Source organism: Diadema antillarum, unplaced genomic scaffold (assembly GCF_040938485.1).
Source record: "Diadema antillarum isolate AM-2024a unplaced genomic scaffold, OU_Dant_1.0 scf00000211, whole genome shotgun sequence".
NCBI lineage: Eukaryota > Metazoa > Echinodermata > Echinoidea > Diadematoida > Diadematidae > Diadema > Diadema antillarum.
In genome coordinates, this window is record NW_027271100.1 from 2,647,325 (window position 1) to 2,669,314 (window position 21,990).

Consider the following 21,990-nt stretch of genomic DNA (forward strand, 5'->3'; position numbering starts at 1 on the left):
GTTAAAGGTTGTATCTTATTCCCTAATAGCCGCGACCCGTGAGTCAGATTTCTGATCACTTTGCCGTATTGTTGTTGTATTGAGCAAATGTTGTTGTATTGGAAGAATTTTGTCAAATCACATAAGAAGACAACCTTTCAAATTTCCCCATAGAAACGTTGCAGCTACTACGTGCTTGTTTTGATTTCAGCTGAGTGGTCACTTAAGGAAGTGATAACGTATTATTCGTGGTCCCTAAGATATTTGCTTAGGGAATTCTGCTACTAAGTACCGTAAGGTTGTGCGTTCCAGGTCAGCTCACGTTCTATGCATCATTATTGATTGACTTTTTCAGCAACTCAAGGGTGAGGTAATGTCTCGCTAAGGAGGAGAGATATTACCCGCGTAAATCACAATTACATTAATGGCTATGTGCGTACATAGGAAGGCATGCGATATTCCAACCATGCAATGACAGCTTCATTAGATATCTATCTCATGGAAGGCAAATTATACCAGGCGAATTCGACCTCAATGGTTGACGATCCATCCTTAGTGACATAATCCATAAAATCTATCTCCTCCTCATATAACGAAGGATTGTTCCAGCATACCAGACATCAGTAGTCTTTAGATTAAGCCTCTTTAGGCTTTGCTCCGATTTGAAACGGACAGTCCATCGACAAAAAAACATTCATCTGATTAAAAAAAAGCCCAAAAAGCTTTCCGCGATTTGTCTGGCCCACTCCACATCTACGTATCGTCGACAGTTGGCCTGTGTTAAAGACCTATTCATAAATGTTCATTATTTTGACTAATAATATTGGTTTCTCTAGCATCCCGTCCGTAAAGCAGCATGATTTTGGTATACGCAACGCAAACATGCTCTTGATAGCCACACGGCAGTTTACAACTCTGCTTATAAACCCTCAACTTTAAGGAAGTTTAAAACTTTCTCTCTCTTTTTTTTTTTTTTTTTTTTTGCTTGATTTTTGTCTCATTTAGGTAATCCTGGATTTTTTCTGAAGCTAAATTTGATAGGATTTTTTAAAGAAAACATTTTAAATGTTATATTTGTTATGTATCTTTAACCGAAACAGTCAAGGTGGGGATAATAACCACAATGGTTCTAGGTTTACAGCAGCTCATATGAATATTCATTACTTATTATTATAATTGTTGTTGTTTTCATTGTTCACTCTGTAAGAATCTAGAAAGTCTTGCATCACCATTAGCAATCGTAAAATTCTCAAAGATATAGAATAGTAAAAATTGCGATACAGCGACAACAAGCACAGCACATCTGATTGCACTTTATACTGTTATATGCTCGATCAACAGGAAGTGTTCTTTGAATGACGCTGACACTGAAACTTGTTGCACATCATACGTCAAAAGTCTCTTTCGTGTTCATGTAGAGGTTATTAAGAAAAGCTGTTGCTATCGTTAAAAAACGAACAACTTGACAATATATCATTAAAACTCGGTGTGCGTGCTTATTCACACGTACATCCATTCCAAGTGTAGAAAATAAGACTTAGATTAATGCCCTTTATTTGATATGAATCAAGAAAACTAGAAAGATTAGGTGTGATTTCTACCAATTGCGTGGATGATTGTTGTTCTTCACACACATCCAAAGGGGAAAAAATGAAAATAGTATTTCAAGGGGAAAAACACAACTCTTGACCTTTTTCCCACCCAAGGTTAGTTCCACCTACCCATTAAAACGGAAAGTGCAAAGGATTGTTCATTAGCAATTGGTACAAAATTGCCCTTTACGAACTTTCGATGGTGCAAAGCTGTCGGCTAGATGCAAGTGAATACTCCGAATTATGAGAAATAATTAATACGCAGTCGACAGAGTTTACGTGGGAGCTGAGCAAGCGTTTTGTTGAGCTTGCGCGGCAACGTTGAATGGCCCCTCAAGTAGCATCACTTGAAAGTACTTGGTCTTTCGAGTATATTGTTGAGAGAGGAGTGTGATACTTAAATGGTGTTTTATTGCAGAATGATTTCTTCCTCTGGAGTAAGTGATAGCAGGAGCTCAGGAGGAAAAAGATCAAATATCAGGTTACCGTCATGCCTGCCTCAGGGTTGCCATAGTGACAGGAAGTCAAAGTGACTCTTCGCGAGCCACGTTCACAGGAGGGGGCAATGAACACTAATGAATGAAAGGCGATTACTGCCTCTCATCTCAAATCAATTAATCCGCAGATAAATTTCTAGTGGTATGTTTTTCTATATGTTACTCACAAATTCTCCCTTCTAATCACAAGCATCATCATCATCATTGACAATTGTTGGACAGCAGTTCTCACCAAAGCATCGACACTGTGCAATAACAGCACACGTTGTTGCATGTTAAGTGATAACTTTGCATACGAAAGGCATATCATTGTCAATAACCTATCACTTACGTTCATCACATTTATTTTTATGGTCATTATTACCATTTTCCCCGTTGTCGTCATCACAGTTAATATCAACATTGGTAACAAACACCACACCGACCGTTCAAAATCTGTCAAACCGTACCTCGCCTTGATGGTCAGCCCACCCCTAACTCTCCTCCGCCAAAGAAAAATGAGGTTTTTAATTTCTCTGTTTGTTTGTTTGTTTTTTGGCTTGCTTTCTTTGCTTTTTTTTTCTCTTCTTCTCGCTCTTATTTTTCTTCTTCCCTTTCTTTTCCTTCTTTTTCATGTTCTTGTCCTCTTTTCCTATTCTCCTCCTCCTCCTCCTCCTTCTTCTCCTTTTCTGTCTTTCATGTAACTCGTCCGAGATTGCTAAGCGATGCCATGTGTCTTACGTTGACCATTGACCATTGACCGGATCTCGCCCATTCAGACGTCTGCGCGCTGGACTTGGATACTTCCGTTTGCCACTTTCAGGTTGCAATCTTGACCAAAATTAGATCGAGCGTTTGGAGGGTTCTCTTCATTGCATCCATATCCCTTTACAGCCTCTTTAAACAACTTCACCAATAAGCTACAGACTTGTGAAATTTTCAGCTCTATTATTATAATGTAACACTCAACAAATGGCTATAAAGAACAGTGAAAATAAATGATGGTTAAATGAACATACAGGTATGACAATCTGTGAGATATAGGGGAATTAGTGGAATGAGTTAACCCTTCTTGTGTGTGTGAAACGAAAAGGAGGTTAGAAACTCCCTTGCAAATTTTATGAACGCATGATCTATGGAACGGATTTTGTCAGAATAAAATTACCCAAGCTATATTTCACGCCTCTATAAAATTTCTGTAGGATTTTCATGCACAATGTCAATATTTCATGTGTACAAAAACTGAGAAAAACCAACTTGGGACAGGAACGAAATGCGTCTAGATAGCACAATCTAATCTTAAAACAAGAAATATGTAAAATCTTAAAGGAGAATGAAACCGAAACATCCATGAGGACTGAGGAAATTCAGCAATATTAGAAAAGATCAGCGAAAATTCATACAAATCTGTTTAAAAGTAATGGATTTTTTGAAGAGTCGCTGCCGCCATCGCTGGATGAGAAGACTATAACAGTTTGTGACATCACGCATGGACAGCGATATATAGAACCTATAAAGAAAATTCAATATACCTTCACGTTTCAGCAGCACAAGGGGAGATCACTTGACTTACCTCTTTCAGAAATCAGAGAGAATAGCTTATGTCAGTAACGACACAAGGGAATGTGCATTTTTCATATGAAATGAAATTTTGTGGAGTTTTCCTTACATTTTCTTTATACTGTTGTCCTGCAGTGACGTCACGAAGTGTATAGTAGTCTTCTTATCAAGCAGTGGTGGAGGATAAACTTTACAGATTTATAACTTTTCAACGGATTGCCCGATTTTCGTCGAACTTCGCTAATGTGTGCTACTAATATTGCTGCATTCCCTCGATCCACGTACATGCTTGGGTTTCACTCTTTAGAGTTGTGCTTCCAAATAAAAACGATGATTCTCTCACGAAATGCCCCAAACGAGTGAAACAGCATCACAAATATTCATCCCATACCTACATTTTGTTTTCTTTCACATGATGCATAACCAACAATACAGTGGTATATGAAAAACGCACTGTCTATTACACGCCAACACGACGACATGAAAAAGAATTTTTATTTTGTGCAGTTTCGAAATATTTCTATACGTAAATAATTAAGTGGATTACTTATAACAATGTGTATACCAGTATACACAAGTTTTGTCATCTTTTGGGGTTACCCTTAAAGTTAAGCCCTGCTTGTTTTGTTTGTTTCCCATAGCTTTCCCCCACTCATGAGTGTGTTTATGTCTATAATTATATAGGAATAAGGTGCCCTTTCGGGTTGTATTGTCTCTTACTCATTTCAAATGCTGCGAATGCAGAGGTATATTTTTAACACAATATGTTTGCATTCGTTGTCATTTACTATATATCATACTGTGCTTGCAGAAATCAGGAAAAACAATGGGATGGACACTTAAAAGATAAACAAGTATCATATGTTAGTCATATCATCTTTTCGGACATATAATATTTCCTGAAATTATTACTTTTTCTGCTGCTATTTCTATTGATATCGGTTACATATTCTCTATATTGCTGTATTCTATTACTTCATGCTTGTTTTTTTTTTAATCGTCTTACTTCTTTCATAATCGTTGCCTTTCCCGCAAACTTTCTTGATAACTAAACACTTTATGCTTTATTAGAAAATTGTTTGTGGTCACTCTCTGTTCTCATGTCAGACATTTTCTAGGCCGGCGAAGTCCGTAGTCAAGGCACTTCTACGTGTATTGCTCACGACCTGTTGTTTTCAAGCAAATTTGAATATGTGCAAGCTCTTGTTTACTTACAGAAAAAGCACGCGTTCGCCGCGTTTTTATTTTTCTGCGTACAACCACGACGCATCGTATCATATTTCATGCTGCTATTGTGGCAAAACTTGCTGGGAAATTAATATGGTTTTGATCAAATAAATTTCCATCAAGTTCATCAGATCCGAATGAGGTAGTATTGCCTGAAATGTTGAAATTCAGTCACCTCAGGCTGATCAGAAACAGAACCTATAGACTCTTTGACTACATTTTATGACATAATAATTTTCATCTACTTCTAAATCTTCTATTCAATGAATTATATGTTGTTAACGTTTTTTGCTTGTAACTGCATTTGATTTTTCAGAAGAAAACACTTTGTTACGTGCTCATTTTGCGTGCGAGTTTTTTTTTTAACAATACGCATTATTTTATGGCATTTCTCAAACATTTGCTGATCAATTGGTCGTGTTAACTGTAAGTCATGCCAGTAACACTGCACACTGCATTTCGTTATTTCTGTCCTGAGCCTGCTGCTTGAAGATATACGATCTGCGAGCGTGATCAAATCCTTGAGTCATACGGATGCGTATTCGCGACTCGCCATTGCAAAGGAAATAGGTTAAATTCAAATTGAGATATGTTGTTAGGTCAACATTATACAATTGATATTATACAAATATCGACTGCTGCAGAGGGAGATGGTAAAACTATTTGCACCGAGGTGATTTCTCAACAGTGCTATGTCCCGAGACGAAGTCGAGGGACATGGCACTGTTGAGAAATCACCGAGGTCAAATAGTTTTACCATGGCCCGAAAGAAAGCAGTCGATATTTGTTTTATATCCCTCTCGAGCATTTTACTAGAGCAATGACGGTTCCCTTTTGGAAAAATGTGCAGGTTTCCTGAACGATAAATCTAACGTTAGGCCGTAGCAGTGCAGCAGCAGTGCGTGCAGCGCGTAGCGAACGACACGTACCGCTGCGCTGTTACCGGTTGTTGATTCCTACACACGAGCTACACTACAGCGTGCAAAACTCCGAAAGATCGAGAAGGTTCAGGACTACGTTAGAAGTAGGCCTAAAGCGGCTTCGTTACCCAGATCATCTTCAAAATCGGTTTTAGTTTATTCCTAATTCGTACCTGATATGGTGTCCTCCTGCGATCATTCCTCCGTTACTTGAACCAGTCACTTTGTCAATTGAGCTGAATGCATTGATCACACTAATAACGCGACGTTACACACACACGCCACCATCGCACCACAGATTTCTGTGATGTCGCTGTCGCGCACCGGCGCTGCTAGCTAGCGCTAGCTACAAACCACGCACAGGACTGTCGCTCAAAAGTATCGCTACTACGCGAACTGCGTACATTCTTAAGTGAGAAATGTAGATATCGATCACATGATCACGATTGGGTGCAGATCGTGGATTCCCAAAAGTACTATATCCCGCTGGCTAGTAACCAATTGCACCGCATCCAGCTGCTCGTAGCTAGCTAGTAAAACTACACCATGTTCGTGCTCTGTACAATCCTATGGCAAGAAGCTTTACATGAGGGATATAAAAGGTGATATCTTCTGCTGTCCGGTGCCTAGGTAATGCCCGCACACTTTATTATCAGGCAACTTAGACAACTGAGTCGCGGTCATCGCTAACGACTAGGATAAACACTTTTACTTTCTCATAACTGACTCTTGAAATGTTTGTGGGACATTAAGGGATCTTTGACATGAAAATGCCGTATTTTCTCGTTCGTGGTGTTTTACTTCTGATACAAGGACTAGTAGTTTCGCTAATGGCTGGTTTGGAAACGTAAATAAAGCGTAATTAGGGGAGGGGTTTCAGCTGCTGTGCCCGGAAGGTAAAAAATAATCATCGTTTTACGATTTTTCTCCTCATTTCTCCTCCTGAGTGGAGAAGGAGCTATAAAATTGAAAATATCGTTTATGTTAGTCTTCAAAACCTCCCAAACATTTTTAAGCATAAGATTTAGCAGCAATAAAGTGATAATTCTTATAAAATTTTCGCCTGGAAATTCCGTTCAGACTTTCCCACGAAGAGTGAAATAATCACTTGCCTAAACTTTTTTCATTTATAGCAAGTATAAGCATCTATCCTAGAAAGGTCTTCATGTGTTTGAATATGGGTGAGGTACCGTTCACCGCGCCCAAGCGAGTAAAGACCACATCACGGCCCACTAGACGTCCCGGTCTGACGTTCAGTGAGGATATGGCGTGTAGAGATATAATATCTCGATGGTATGGCGAGACCAAACGACAGGTTGCCGTCAACTTCAGACGACGTGTCTCCCAGAATGTTTATTTGTCGTTCCCGACACCTCATGCCACCCGATGGATATCTCGGAAACACCAACTTTTCCTCAGGGGCTGATTGCGAGCCTCTAACCCTATCATTTTTCATCTATTTATTTATTCGATTTTTTTTCTTATTCCTGTATAATGTGTAAGAGAAAGAAACTCGTCGTGGTAAACGTATCATATAGAAAGGACAAGGAAACGAGAAGAACAAAGTACTTCTCAAGTGTGTATGCTATCAGTGTCATAGAAGTATTCATGTAGCTATGCTGCCATGGTGACGTGGAAATGTCAGACGAAATGGAATGGTGTATAAAGTGACAAGTAATAAACACTGCATGGGTACAAACGTGATCATTTCTGGGCGTTACACTTTCACGACAATGACACACTTTGTGAAACAGCAGAGTGGTGTTGGCAACCATGCATGCTACATCAGGATGGGGAGGCAAAGGCTTTAACATAATCTTACACTGTTGACACATCGTCGTCATACCCTTTTAGCAGAATGAGACTTGGGAAATGCACATCAACAATGCAACAGATATATCCTTTTTTTCTCTCTTTTTTGTCAGGGTTTTGTCATAGAGAGCTTACCATCGGTTCACTGTACTGTGACAAGTCTTCATTACAAAAATTGCTTCGGTAACCTCATTTTTCTAAGTGCTCTGTCTTTACCACTCTAAATGAACAAGTGGACAACCACGAGGATAAAACACGGTATGATGCAAAAGGAGGGCACGCACTGAAATATTCAGAAAGTTCTTTACTGAAATTGAATGAAAACCCCCGATATTCGCACCGCTCACATAGCTTACACGTGGCTCGTCTTTCTACACTTATATAAATGCATATGGTTCGTGATGGCAGTGAAGAATCTAGTCTGTGCAGAAATTTTGTCTTTTACCAAAATTGATTAATCAATCAATCTTTATCAGATCAACAGATAGCATTTGTGTATGAAGTGTGTGTGACGGTGTGTGCGTATGTGCGTTTTTAAGGATGTTAAAGTGACGTAAGATTTTCTGAAAGGTACAGCATAGTCACACAATAAGTATGTGTTTTAAGCAGACAGCTTGCGGCACAATGGAAGATTCAAGGGTCACTTTGGAACTGGTGAACAGAAAAAAAGAAAACAATAACAAACGAACAAACGACCTTATGTTGCCAGGGATACGTGTCAAATTGACAGTACGAAAGTACATATCACATTTCATGATTTGGAGATAACTGCTGCAAGGACGTCAGATGTTTCGCTTCTTATTTACTTTCTTACTTCATGTGCTGTAGACAATACAACAGTACTCGATGTATGGCGATACCAACGAGAAAAATAGTTGCACAACCATTTGCATGGCAACACAAGACCAAATGCGCGTAATGCAAGGTGATGTACAGGCTGTCCTTTTTATGATACGTCGAATTTGCAGTGACCAGCCTAAAGTGTCTGTCAGGATTATTCCAAGACACTTGATGTCATTTACAATTTCAAGGTACTGTCCATTAAATTTTAAACTCATATCCAAACTCTTCCTTTTCCTTTCCGAAGCAAATATCACAATATCACATTATTGGGGGGGGGGGGGGGGGGGGGGGGGGGGGTGGGGGTCACCCTGGACGATCATTCCATTGTTCTAAAACCAAGAGAAGAGGTACACTGTTTGCAGCGAGGCCTGTATTGTATATATTCTTAGAGGAGTTGAAAATATTTGTGCCATCGGCTGGCTCTTCTCGAACAAAAAAAAAAAAAACGGTAACAATTTCCTTCATACATAAGAAAGAATGAACTCAAACATACTGCAATGGAACTTATTTGAAAATGAGTGAACATTTTTTTTTCTCTTTAATAGGTACCTTTCTGCTATTTAGAAGAAGACTTTTCTTCCTGAAATACGTAAAAATCTAGTCACCTAACCAGGGAAGACAGCAGTTCAAATGCTTCATTACTGTAGTTGATATTAAACACGATGCAATCTCTGCTAGTAATAGAAAATCTGAAAATTAAAGTTTTCATATTTCAGATAATTCACCTATCATTTCCATTTAAAAATCAACACAAATATCTAGAATAAAAGAAGAAGAATAGTAATGAGCGTGGCTTTCTCTGGTTCCTCTCTGAGACCAGAGACAAATAAGAGATTTAATAAGCCTGTCTTTATTGGGAGTGTATGCTTACTGCGCAGTGTATTCTGGTAATCAAGGCCATTTTGTAGTGCAAATCTAATCCTCATTCATAACACACACAATTCGGAATAAATTCAATCTTCCATGGATGGACCACGTCTCCTCCCAACCGCACGTCGGTGCGCCTCCGACCTACTAATTAATGAGAGTAGTTTATCAGGGGCATTTCATTTCTCTTTCTCCTTCCATTTCCCTCCCCCTCCCTCTCTCCCTCACTCATTTTCCCCTACCCACCCCCTCTCTTTCTCTCTGTCTGTCTATCTCTTCCTTCTTCCTCTTATGTTCATTAATTTTTCAAATCTCTTTCTATTTTGTTTTTTATTTTTCTCACCTAAAAGTCAATTATCTGTCCATCTGCCTTCTTTGTATCCCCCTTTATCTTTCATTTTATGACTCTATTAATCTTCATCTTTTTCATTCATTCATTCATTTTTCTTTCATTAATTCATACATTCATTCACTTGCTCATTTTATTCATTCAATCACTCATTCATTTATTCATTCATTCGTTCATCCATCCATTCATTCATTCATTCATTCATTCATTCATTCATTCATATCCACGTCAAGGCATGATAGTATTTAAAAAAAATCAAAGTATGTTTGTCAGCTTGATGAAAACGCCTTTATCGTGAGAACATAGAAAGCATAAATAAAACTTCTTTGAAATGATCCTTTACAACCAAACATTAAAGTATTCTAACAAGGGTAGTCATTCAACAAATTCAGGTGATAAAACAGAGGTGAAAGATAGAAAGAAGAGAAAATAAAGAAACAGAGGAGCAAACATTTTCCATTCAGAAGATATCTTTTTTTTCTCTCTCTCTTATCTTAAAATATATATATATATTCAAACATGTATTTGTTATTCAACCGATATATTTTGAATATTGTCTATTTATCTCTCTGCGCGTCCTTTCTGTACAGGTCTTACTCTTTGAGGATGACAATTAGTGATACACGTAACCTTTGCTGAAATAGTGACTGCATAAATGACAGTCGATAAGTCCCCATCGAGATTTTATTTCATATCAAACGTGGTAACTCTCACTCCTGGAATTCGGAATTGCCCCTGTCAATTGTTTCTATAGGATCATCTTCCCCGCTACCACGAATAACATCTTCACCTAATCTATCCCAAACAACTATGGATATTCAGGATAGCGTCATGTGCTTTCCTGTGGATGTTAGTTCTACCTTTCCTACCTGTCGAATCACTGTCTCTTATCTATACTTCTCTAAAACTCAGACATTCATCCTGATATTGTTGACAGTTCTGAAGAACTTGAAACTAATCCTAGGTCGTTTATTTCGTCCTTTAACATCCGAAGTGAGTCCTGCTTATACATGCTGCATCTAGAGTAGGAGTACAAAGTGGTTTCAAAATGTACATTTATTTGTGTAGATATAAGCAACAATTTACTTTTACAATACGTTCATACAATACAGAATAAAAGTTACTATATATATATATATATATATATATATATATATATATATATATATATATATATATATAATACATATGAGTCTGCAAATCACTTGACAAAGGGCAAGGTGCCCAAAAATCTGTGTATTGACAATAAACTGTCGGTGTATAGCACGATAAGCTTCCGTGTGTTCGTATGTGTGTGTAAATATAAACGCATAATGTTGAGAATTACCTCCCTCTAACCTTTACCGTGAAAAAAAAAAACCTAGTCATTGACTTAAAGCCAACCAAGATAATTTCGTTAGTTTTTGATGATTTTGTTGATTTCTATATATAAGACGATATTATTATTATCGTTATTATCATTATTATTACTATTATCATTATTATTATCTTTATTATTATCATTGTCATTAACATTATAATTATCATTATAATTATCATTATCTGGAAAACATGGATGATACCATCCTTTGTAAATAATTATTGAGGTAGTATATCAACCAGACACATTGTTCTATGCCAGGAACTATGGAAAAACATATGAGGAAGACATGAAGAATACAGAAAGATGATTATAAAGCCTTAACATAGATTGAACCTTACTCGAACACTCTGGTGCACTAATCCCAGAAAGTCATTTCAAATTCCATCTGTGATTGGAAGAAAGGATTGAACAAGTTCCTCTCAAATATGAACTTTCTATCACAGTTTTTCACTGGAGCTTAAACATGTAAGACATACCAAGAAATACAAATTGTATATCTTTTTCCACGTAAAAATCTCACTTCAGGTTGACTAAATTAAATTTTCCCCTTTGTTGCGTCTCCCATGACGCGTCGTAGGCGACTGCCTCGCAACCTAACGATTACATCAAGCACAGTCGACGAAGCACAATTAAATGAAATCAGCATCTCACATTAGCCCATCCAATGGTAAAGCAGCGAAAAACATCAAGATGGGTAAGAGTTTTATAATACCATGTTTGGAATTTGACGGAAACGCCCATATACGATGAAAAAGAGTATTGTGTTATGACGTTGGCGAGCATGTAGCATGTTTGATATTGCTGAGCGATATGACATAGGTTTGATGGTGAGAAGATTAAAAAGAGGTATATTATATATGTATATATATATATATATATATATATATATATATATATACATAAAATATAACAGTATATAACGTTTGACGATATATATATATATATACATAATATATATGTAATATAAGCACATTGATGCGACTTGAATAATTAGTAATTTCTATCAGAATATAATATGAAATTCGCCAAATCTTTATATAATTTTTCCCTATCAAAACATATCATAAAAATTGAATCAAAGATAAAACGAACCACTGCCTGACAAACAACATTTCCCACTGAAGCTTTGGAATTTGAAGTCTTTCAAAGCATGCCTTTGTCTTCCTTTATATTGAATTCTCACTATCAAATCTTTGCATTCCCATGGATGTCCCTAATGCGCCTGGGTATGTATGACAAAATTTAATTAAGTGTTCCCGTGCAAAGGGAAGGCAAATAATACGATTGGACGGGTTGAATTTTAGCTCGGTCATTGTGACTTGCATGGCACACAGGAGGAAATCATAAAATGTAGTGAAATTATTGTCCTACGAAGGAAAAATTCTTTTTGACCATTTTAGTGTTGTCTCCAATACCTTTGAGGGCTATTGTTGTGCAAGGTATTCATTCGGTCATTTACATCGGGGGTAGCAACCTTTCTAACAACAACAACAACAAATGAACTTGCGTAAATGAATCTTACAGGACGAATAACAACTATTGGTTTCTCAAAGGTAAAAAAAAATGATAGTCTTCTCACATGTTCACTGATTGATGTGGGTAAGGGCGCTGTGTGTGCATGGCGTTTCTATGGATTAGATACAAACTTTTTTCTTTCCCTATATGACAACTTCCTTGAAGTGAAAAGTTTAGTCAAGTGGTCGTTAAACATTGAATCGAAATCAGTCGTTCTTTCAACATTTTTTCAATACAGTGACACACATTAGTATTATACTTTCAACAATTTTGGCACTATTTCGAATGTAATGAATATGTTCGATGACGTACAAGTAAAGGAAAAGTTACATTTTCAAGAAAGCTCTGAATTCATGCAAAGAGCCATAAGGAAAAGTCATGAGGTGTGTGTCCATGTATACATTTTAGGACATTTTCATATATATCCAATGCTAACTTTTCTTCCCCGTTCTTGCCCATCCCATGTGAACATAAGATGAAGTACAATGCGTACCAACATCCCCGGAAGCATCTTATTGTTCGGGGATAAACGGGCTTCCAAGCTCCCCGTAGTGGATATCATCTATCATTGTACAACGGTTACTGCAGACATTGCATTCTTATCATCGTATACACTGAGTTGAATAAAGTCACTTGAAAGCGTACGGGGTTTGAAAATAATCATACCCTCTGGTCAAGCTGTTGAAGGGGAACAGAATCGAGAATCAAAAGGTCATAAAAAGACAGTTTTCGAACATTGTCCAATGTTATTGCATGAATAATGAATTCAAATGTCTCAAAGAATATGCTGTGAAGCCATCACGCACTAACCCTTAGCAATGCGAAATGTCAGTGCTTCGATAGAAACGAAAACAGAATTTCAAATTCCTCCTTAAAAGCGCGTCAGCAACAAAATTTCAACTTGAATTACTACACGTAATTGCCTGCCACACAAATATTCTCATATACAATATTATCTACAGTAAACATCTTTCCATTAAAATATACGATAATAATCATGATAACAAAATGACTATTAGGGTAAAAAGAGTAGATCATGAAAGTCAAAAGCTCCCCTTGAATGACAGGTGAATTTTCTAACAAATGTAATTCAAAATGACTCTATTTTGATATTTTTGCCCATTGTTACGATAATTATAATTTAATTAAAAAAAAGACTGCGTCCTTTGTTATGATTCCATGCAGTTTGTTTACCACATGAATTGTATGTACCAGTGCTGAGCAAGAAAGTCTACATCTTACTCTGCCACGAAGTCATACAATTTCGTACAAAACTCCAACCAATATCTTAACCGCGATAATTATTAACAAGATCAAGGCAAGTCATGTAAGTGCCGTGTGGCAGCTCTTTTGAGAGCTCTGCAAAGTACACTCAAATTTGATGCATCTATTGAATATTTCTCTGAGAATCTAAAGACTCTCCTCAAATCGTATTTGTTCAGTTGTAGTTTTGGTCAAATTTTATGTAATATTGGACATCGATTGGATTTAAATGGATGCTCTATTAGCTGTGCACACAGCAGTGCTGCATCTTACAAGCTCTCATGCGCCAAGAACATTGGTAAGGGTAGACACGGCGCATTATAAATGTACTTTATTAATTCCCTATGTCGTCGGGGTAAGTCCTAATATTGATGAGCATTTTAGACCACCCCGTCCTTTTGTTGTCGATAATGCAAGATACTATAGAGTTTCACTAACATTTAAGACATATTCACACCTGGAAGGCGTTGAAGTGAACAATATGCACTTTACCTCAGCTGCTCGTGAAGGCGGTCTGATTTCTAACTGGCATTGACGTTTAACCTCATAGTATTACGGGATGAATTCAGTCGTACCGATAGCAAACTGCCAGGATATCTGTTCGCTTTTCTTCTTGAGATGCTATTCAAATGACCAGAAGTAAAAGTCTTCGCCAGTGTTGGCAAGGCCACGCGCCTTTGGTAGTGAGAGAAGTGATGTCGTGGTGTTGAACGAAGCTACACAATACCTTTGGGGATTTGGAAAAACTTGCAGCGTTCGAACATCGCGCCTAGTTCAGGCGAGTTCAAAGCTTTTTTTTTTTTTTTTTTTTAGCTGAGAAGCTGTTTGTGCATGCGTACACAAAACGAAGTGAATTAGTCAAAAGGTGTGTACAATCGACACATTAAAACCACACGTACGTACAACATAAAACACGCATGCTTGAATGTCATATGGGATGCACAGTAAAAATTGTGTAAGATATCTCTTTCCAATGTAATTTTCATTACTTTGACAAGCATATAAGGGCAAATAAGGATTCAGCATTGCAAATGTATGAGTGCCTTGGCGGCAGTTTTAAGAACATCGGCCGATATTGGATTCCACATTTGCGTTGAGTTACATCATTTTTGCTTGACCTTAGCAACTCATTTGTGTTCTTCTTGAAATATTTGGAAAGCCGTCGTTGACAATAGTGCTAATCCCTGGACTTTTGGAAACTATCTTGTTTGTGGAATGAGCGCGAATTGTGCCAAGTAGTTGAGGAAAGATCCTTTAAAGCGCCGGAAATATTTCTTCGCTTCTTTCAAAGATTCGTAATATTCTTTAAACTCGTTAAGATGCCACTGAGGAGAAGAAGCTAAAGAAGTGACATTTTCCTTTCTTGGGGTATCTCTTGCCTCTCCATTTCACGTCGAAAGCTCCTTAATAGCAGAAATATGTTAACCACGAGTTTTTCGAGATAATCTATTTTGCAAATGAGTTTAACAACGGTACATAGTTCCATCTGTCCATCGTTCGATTCCTGTCTAGCCTTGGTGACGTCGCCCAGTGCCAAGTGTCAATTATTCGATTTGCAGTTTGGGTGGCGAATTTTTGCCGGTTGTATCTCATTTTGGTCGATATTTCTCGTCTTACTACTAATCGCAATGGGTCGAAGACAGTGTATTTCAAAATAATTCCGTAAGGAGACATCATCATTCTAAAACGACTATGTCATGTTCATAATCAGTGGTTAGATTTAAGCTACACTCCCTATCAATATTATTTAGTCCTATCTATGCCTTCTTTTATCTTTGGGAAAACTGAGGCAAGCAAAATAGAGTACATCATATAGGGTTTTCTATGTGTCATAACAATCTGAACGCTTGTAAAGTGAACTTGTTTGTATCTTTACGCACGTATTTTTATGCATAATGTAGGCTTATGTATGTATGCATGTATGTATGTATGTATGTATGTTTCAAAAAATACATGAGTGTATGAAGGCAATTAACGCGCATAGGTGAAGGCGAGAAATGGCTAATGTTCATGCCCTCCCTTTACATCAAGGGTGTCGTTTCCTCAATTTGTGACAGGCAGGGTGCCACGAAGACAAACGAGTTGTCATGACTTAGTGTGTTTTCGTCTAATTGGGCATCAGGGAACTAACATGTCTGGCGAAGGGTGTTAATTGTTTGGACATTCGGGATGCGTTATGATTTTCTGTCCGCGATGCTGGCTTAATGACGCGGTCGTCGAAAGACTTGGGATTGCGCTGCTCTCGCGCAGCTCTTCCGACAAGAAAAACAAGCCCCCTTTCTAACTTACTTTCTTTCCCTTCCTCCTCCACCTTCTCATTTCATCATTTGATTCGTCTCTTCTCTCGTTTCTATTTCCCCCTCCTATTCCCTCTTTTCATTTCTTTCTTTTCCGTTTCTAATTTGTCCTGTTTTCAGTCATCTCTATCTTTCTATCTTTTTGTTCTTTTATATTTCGTTTTGACATCTTCGCTTTTTTTTTTGTTCCTGTTGCTATACTCACTCTTCACCTTCTGTCCACACTTCGGTTTTTTTCTCCTAATTTCCCCAATGTGTCCACATTGAATCAGTCTATCAATCATTACAAAGCGAGTTGAATGCAAAGGAATGGGAAGTATAGAAACCATTATCCTACCAGAAGCAGACGTTTGTAATTCTGAAAAGCCGAACATCATTATGATGCCTAAACTAGGATTAACCATTTTGGTCTATATTTTGTGCAGTTCTTTGTTTCACGGATTGATTGACGCGGATGAATACTGCATTGCAACGTAACTCGACGCGCTGCATTTCTCCGATAAGACTTATCAAAACCAAGGGGTTCATTCCTGACCCCCCCCCCCCACCAACAAAAAAGAAGAAAAAGAAGTGAAGGCTTTTGCCGAAGTAACCATGCATTCATTTTCATTTTTCATATCAGTTCACGCATTGAATCTAATTCGACTTGCCTCTGTTTCTCAGGACAAGACAATAGTGTATTTCTCTGCTATGTCGAAATCCTCTAATGCGAGGAATGTCTCGTCGCCCTCATGCCAGAAGGGCCTTAACACCATAGACTTTGTACACTGTTAGGGCCCTTCTGGCATGAGGCCGACGGTCTGTCCCTAAGACAGGGTAACACAAAACAGAGGCTTTAAGAGAAACCAAGAGACGGTTTCATATTTATTTCAGATGGGTTCACTAAACAAACTCAATCATTATATTTCTGAATCTAAGAAACGAAGCGCTTACCCACAAGACAACCATTGTGGTTATATTTTTGATGCAATACATGTCAAAATTAATGCTTATACGAATGATCTGTTGTCGCAATGAGTAATTTCTAAAGCACTATAAAGTTATATAATTGTATATGTCATCTTTGGTCAATTTCATGCTCAACAGGCCGCACAATCATTCCATTGAATATCATTTTATTTGTCATGAAACCGCACGCGTTGTCGCACCTCTTTAGTGGTTGTTCAATGTTATCGTGGTTGTTCCTTTATTTGGTAGATATGCCGTAATAAACGATGTTTTTGTCGCCATCAACTGCGCCTTTGTACAATATCAGAATAAGAAACCTTGAGTAAAAATCGACATCATCTTGATAGTGGTTTACCGTTTTGAAATATAAAATGTCAAAGAGAGAAAATATTATGTTCCCTTGAGTGAGAGATGCTGTATGCCACTGGGACTATTTTGATTGAAAGAAGTTGATATTGTATTTTCCCGTCCTCTCAAAGCAAATCTTACTACCTTCAACAGAAAACAGGAATAAACAACGCCACGGATACCCTGTGTTATGCTATATTAAATCATGACTAACGCAACAATTTACCGAGACATAAAGGCCTGGGTGGTGAGACATCTAAGAGTGTATTCCAAAGATCTTTTATGGTTTGTCACGAGACACACACGGAGACAAAATTCGTTTGTTTCCTTTTTTTCTTCTTTATGTGATAAATCGTTCGGAAAGAAATCCATGATTCCCAGACTGCATACTCTGTTCTTTTTATCTCCTAGGTTGCCAGGGAGACCTCTTATTTCTACTTCCCTGAGTCTGTGATATGAAAGCAAAAGTGTGCATGAAAGGCACGATTATCCACACATGCTCGGCAGTCAAAAACGGTGATAAAATTATCCAATCCTCTGTATAACAATACTGATAGAAACAGCGAGCGCTACTTCCTTTTCACACCTTGCTCGCGTTTACTTATAGGTTCAAACATAAACCCACCTGCAAGTACATTCTACGACTTCTAGACACACACACCCACACACACACACACACACACACACACACACACACACATATATATATATATATATATATATATATATATATATATATATATATGTATATGTATATATATATATATATGTATATATATATGTATATATATATATCATACTACAGAGAGAGGGGAGAGAGAAATAGAAGTACATACAGACAGATAGATAAATAGATGGATAGATAGATAGGCAATGAGGAACACTGAGGTCAATAGACAGCTGAATCGAAGTTATAGGCCTACTTAGATACAAATAAAGAGAAAGACAAACCTAAATGGTTCAAAAGACAAGTAAATACACAGAAGAGTGAAGGAAAGGAGAGAAAGGGAGAGAGGAAAAATGTGGAGCATTATGAGAAAAACTACTGGACGACTTCTTTTTCTTGAAGTCTTCTTTTTTTTTTCCGGCAGTGTTTCCTCACAACCAACCCATGGTCCATACACTAGGAGGCTATCTCAGGCACATGCGTTTTAGCTCGAGTATTCTCAAACGAGAATCTTTTCAAGTCCCAGAAGACCGAAAACAACAGAAATCACACATCTTTTCATGATTAGCAATCGTGCATGCTTCTCATAATAAGTTGCTTGAATGCTGTCGACTGAATGTCAAATTTTAGGCATTTCCGCTAAAGTTCAAGTCATTTGCTATGTGAAGGTAGTCGTGAGAGTTGATATATCTAAACAAATGTTCACCCTTGGCAACGAGCTTCCTCCGTGACAGATTTTAAAGCGAACGCTCAAAACATGACGACGGGAAAGTATCGGTAGGCTACACTGTTAACAAACGGGTATGAGAACGGCAATCTCCGCAGTCCAACTGAAGTGATCTAAAGGAAACATGAATTGGCGTAAATTTTCTATGTCATATTGTCTAAATATGAAGTACATGACTAGTGACTACACACACACACACACACACACAAATACACACAATCAATATTGATGAAACTTTTAGCATTACATGCCAAAACATAGAAATATGATTCCAAATGGAAATTACGAAAAAATACTTCATGATCCAGTTCTGATTAAAAATGTGCCCCAGCCTAATTCCCGAGAGTCGACAAAAGCAATGACGTCATTATAATTTCTTTCATCTTAAAAAAAGATGTGAGGTTTAAGAGGAGAATTTGAATTTTGTTTACATTAGAGACGGCAAAACTGATAATCATATTTAGATATTACCGTAAAAAAACACAACTAAAGTAAGTTAAGTTTTGAACTCCTTAAAATAAACTATGTGAGGAAACATGAGCTCCTAGAACTAGAAGTTGTAACAAGTCCTATGACACGAGTTAAGATGTTGCCAAGGAGAGCTAATGGCACAAAAAGAGACATTTTTCCTACTGTGATCAATGAATATTTCCCTAACGAGTTTGACGTAAAGGAAGATACAACACAATCACTTGGCTATTGGTCACCCCGAATATGACCAGATTACGGGAGTAGCGACATACTAATTGCAGTTGGTATAAGGTTAGCTATCAAAAACTCGGGTGATTTATAAGCTTCGGGGGCTTTAGTGTGCATTCACAGACCATTGGAATTAGGGGTGTAGAGCACATTCGTAATAAAGCTAATCGAGTAAATTCCGATGCCTCAAGTGGAAACACTAACAGCCATGTCAGTGTTTACACGTGAACGCAAAATCCCGCTAGATACATTTGCCAAGCTGGTGTAAGCAAGGCGTAAATGCGTAGAACAAACACGCGCTCACTTCGAACCCAATAAATACAAGGATACAACTCACAATGTGAATATCACAATAGCCTTGAGATGGTCCTTTCTCTATTTTTTTCAAGAGCAGTTACAATTTAAAAAAAAAAGAAACATTTGGCCTGTGATAATCATTATATATTTCTTTTTTCAAAAAGAGAAACTTTCGAGGACACAAATTATAAGTTTGAATAGTCAATTTCTTTGAGAATTCGAACAAACCACAAGGATGGGTCCATACATGTCCTTACATACATGGTAGGCAGCAGACAGACATTATACATGTATATAGACAAATAGACAAAAATAGATATATACATGTACATACTTATACTGCTCACTTTTTTTCAACCGATGTTTCAACTCTTCGTACTTTTAAGATTTTTGGATTTACTGGATCATATAGCTCTTCAAGTTCACTTTCATGTAGATTCCACTATGTTTATCTCGCTTACGTGTTTTTTTAATTACCACATGATATTGACATGATTACCATTATTGTAAGATAATGGTAATGCATCTATTTTTTCTAACGTATAATGTTACAATCGTATGTTTATCAAATTGGCTAAAAAAAAAATGGAGAAATAAAAGCAACAATGAATCAGTATACGTTTACCCTTTTTTGGAGATTAATTCAAAGCTCGCCATGCGTCCATATACAGGTAAGAATGGAACAAGTATGTTATTTGATGTATGTTTACCTGTGAATACGCCAACAATTAGAGTAAGAGTAGGCAACATTCTGCGACATTTTACATTGTGTGTATTTCACATCGAGGTCTACTTATCGTTTTACTCACTTCTCGAGACTTCTTTGATCCGTCGCAAGATGCTTGTGGCATTGTCTAGAGTCAGAGGACGATGGTAAACTTCCACACTCGTCACCGACTTCCCACGCTTGTCCATCAGTAACTCGACTTTGCGAGACATTTCATGGTATATACCATCAGCAGGGGCAATAAGAGAGAAAACGTCCCACTCGAATCCATCCATGGTAGCCAGCATCGCTCTAGCCATCTGGAAGATTGTGGGATAGGTTCGCGAAAGAGTGCCGTGGTTGTGGTCGAGGTTCTCGTTCTCGCCGTCGGTAATAGTCGCACAGAACCAGGACGTCATCGGTGTCTGCCAGTAGCTCGTGAGATGAGCCACATTTAGACAGGGCATAGGACATGGAGGCCCGATAAAGGCATCGACTTTCTGAGTCAGTTTTAACTCGACCGCCTGACCACTGGCATCGATGGATCGACAGTTTGTGTTTTCGATCATGAAGTCGATCGCGTGTTCACCGAGAAGTCCCGACAGATCTATGTTTTGTTTGGCAAGTACTGCAGCTCCAATGGAACGTACACCTAAAAAAGGATAAGCTTGGGAATCTGATGAATTCCATGGTAACATAAGGCCCAGAGTAAAATTATAACCAGATGAAAATTGCACAAGAAATATTAAATAGATAAACACGACATACGTCCCTCCAGAACACAACCAGTTGAAAAGTTGACGAAAACTTCCAACTACACCCCGATGTGATTGACAATGATGCATATTGAAAGATGAGTGGTAAGAAATAATTCAAAATATCGTACGGCAGTCATGATTTCATCCATCGGGATGTAAAGTCTCTTCCAATGATATTCCGTTTATCGTTACTGCCGTCTCGTAAAGTTGGCGCGACATTGAGATACAAATCCATTCCATTTCCGCAAACATTCTCATCTCGCACCCTGTTTTCAAGCGATGTTCCCCATCGACCATTCTTTTGAGCGTCCTGTAAGATTTATATCATGCAGCTCACCGCGTTATGTGGATCTCTGGCATCAGCAGCCGACAAGTTCACCGTGACGAAAGCCCGGAAAAATGGCATTCGCCCACCGGACTAGCCTGATGCTGCTCGTGAGACGTTTTCCATGTTTTCGACATCGCGACTAAATCGTCTGCTACGACTTTGATTACTAAGTAAAAGAACGAACCCAACGCTGGTTACTGGAAGGTTCGATTTGCTCTTTTAGAGAAAACAATCACACCATTCCACTGTCATTACTTCTCGCTGATGACAAAGTTAGCCAGTCTAGGATCCATTTATGTCTACCCTAGGGCTACCGAGTGAGCAGGCTGTCTGGAGCTCTGTTCAGATTCTCGTCATGCGTGCGATTTGTCCGATGTAGGGGAAAACTGCAAGCCACAGCTCCGGTTTTTCCGTGCGTGCGGAGAGAAGGAGTTGGAGGCACTGCAACT

At 38.1% G+C, this 21,990-nt stretch overlaps 1 protein-coding gene across 1 annotated transcript in view; it reads right to left on the reverse strand.

Moving 5' to 3' along the window:
• The window catches only part of LOC139724372 (receptor-type guanylate cyclase gcy-13-like), a 34,092-nt gene extending 13,068 nt beyond the window's left edge, over positions 1–21,024 (reverse strand). The window contains exon 1 of the mRNA XM_071635523.1: positions 20,559–21,024. Coding sequence (XP_071491624.1) covers positions 20,559–21,024 — 466 coding nt within the window. The remainder of the gene's footprint in view (positions 1–20,558) is intronic.
• Between the last annotated feature and the right edge of the window lie 966 nt (positions 21,025–21,990).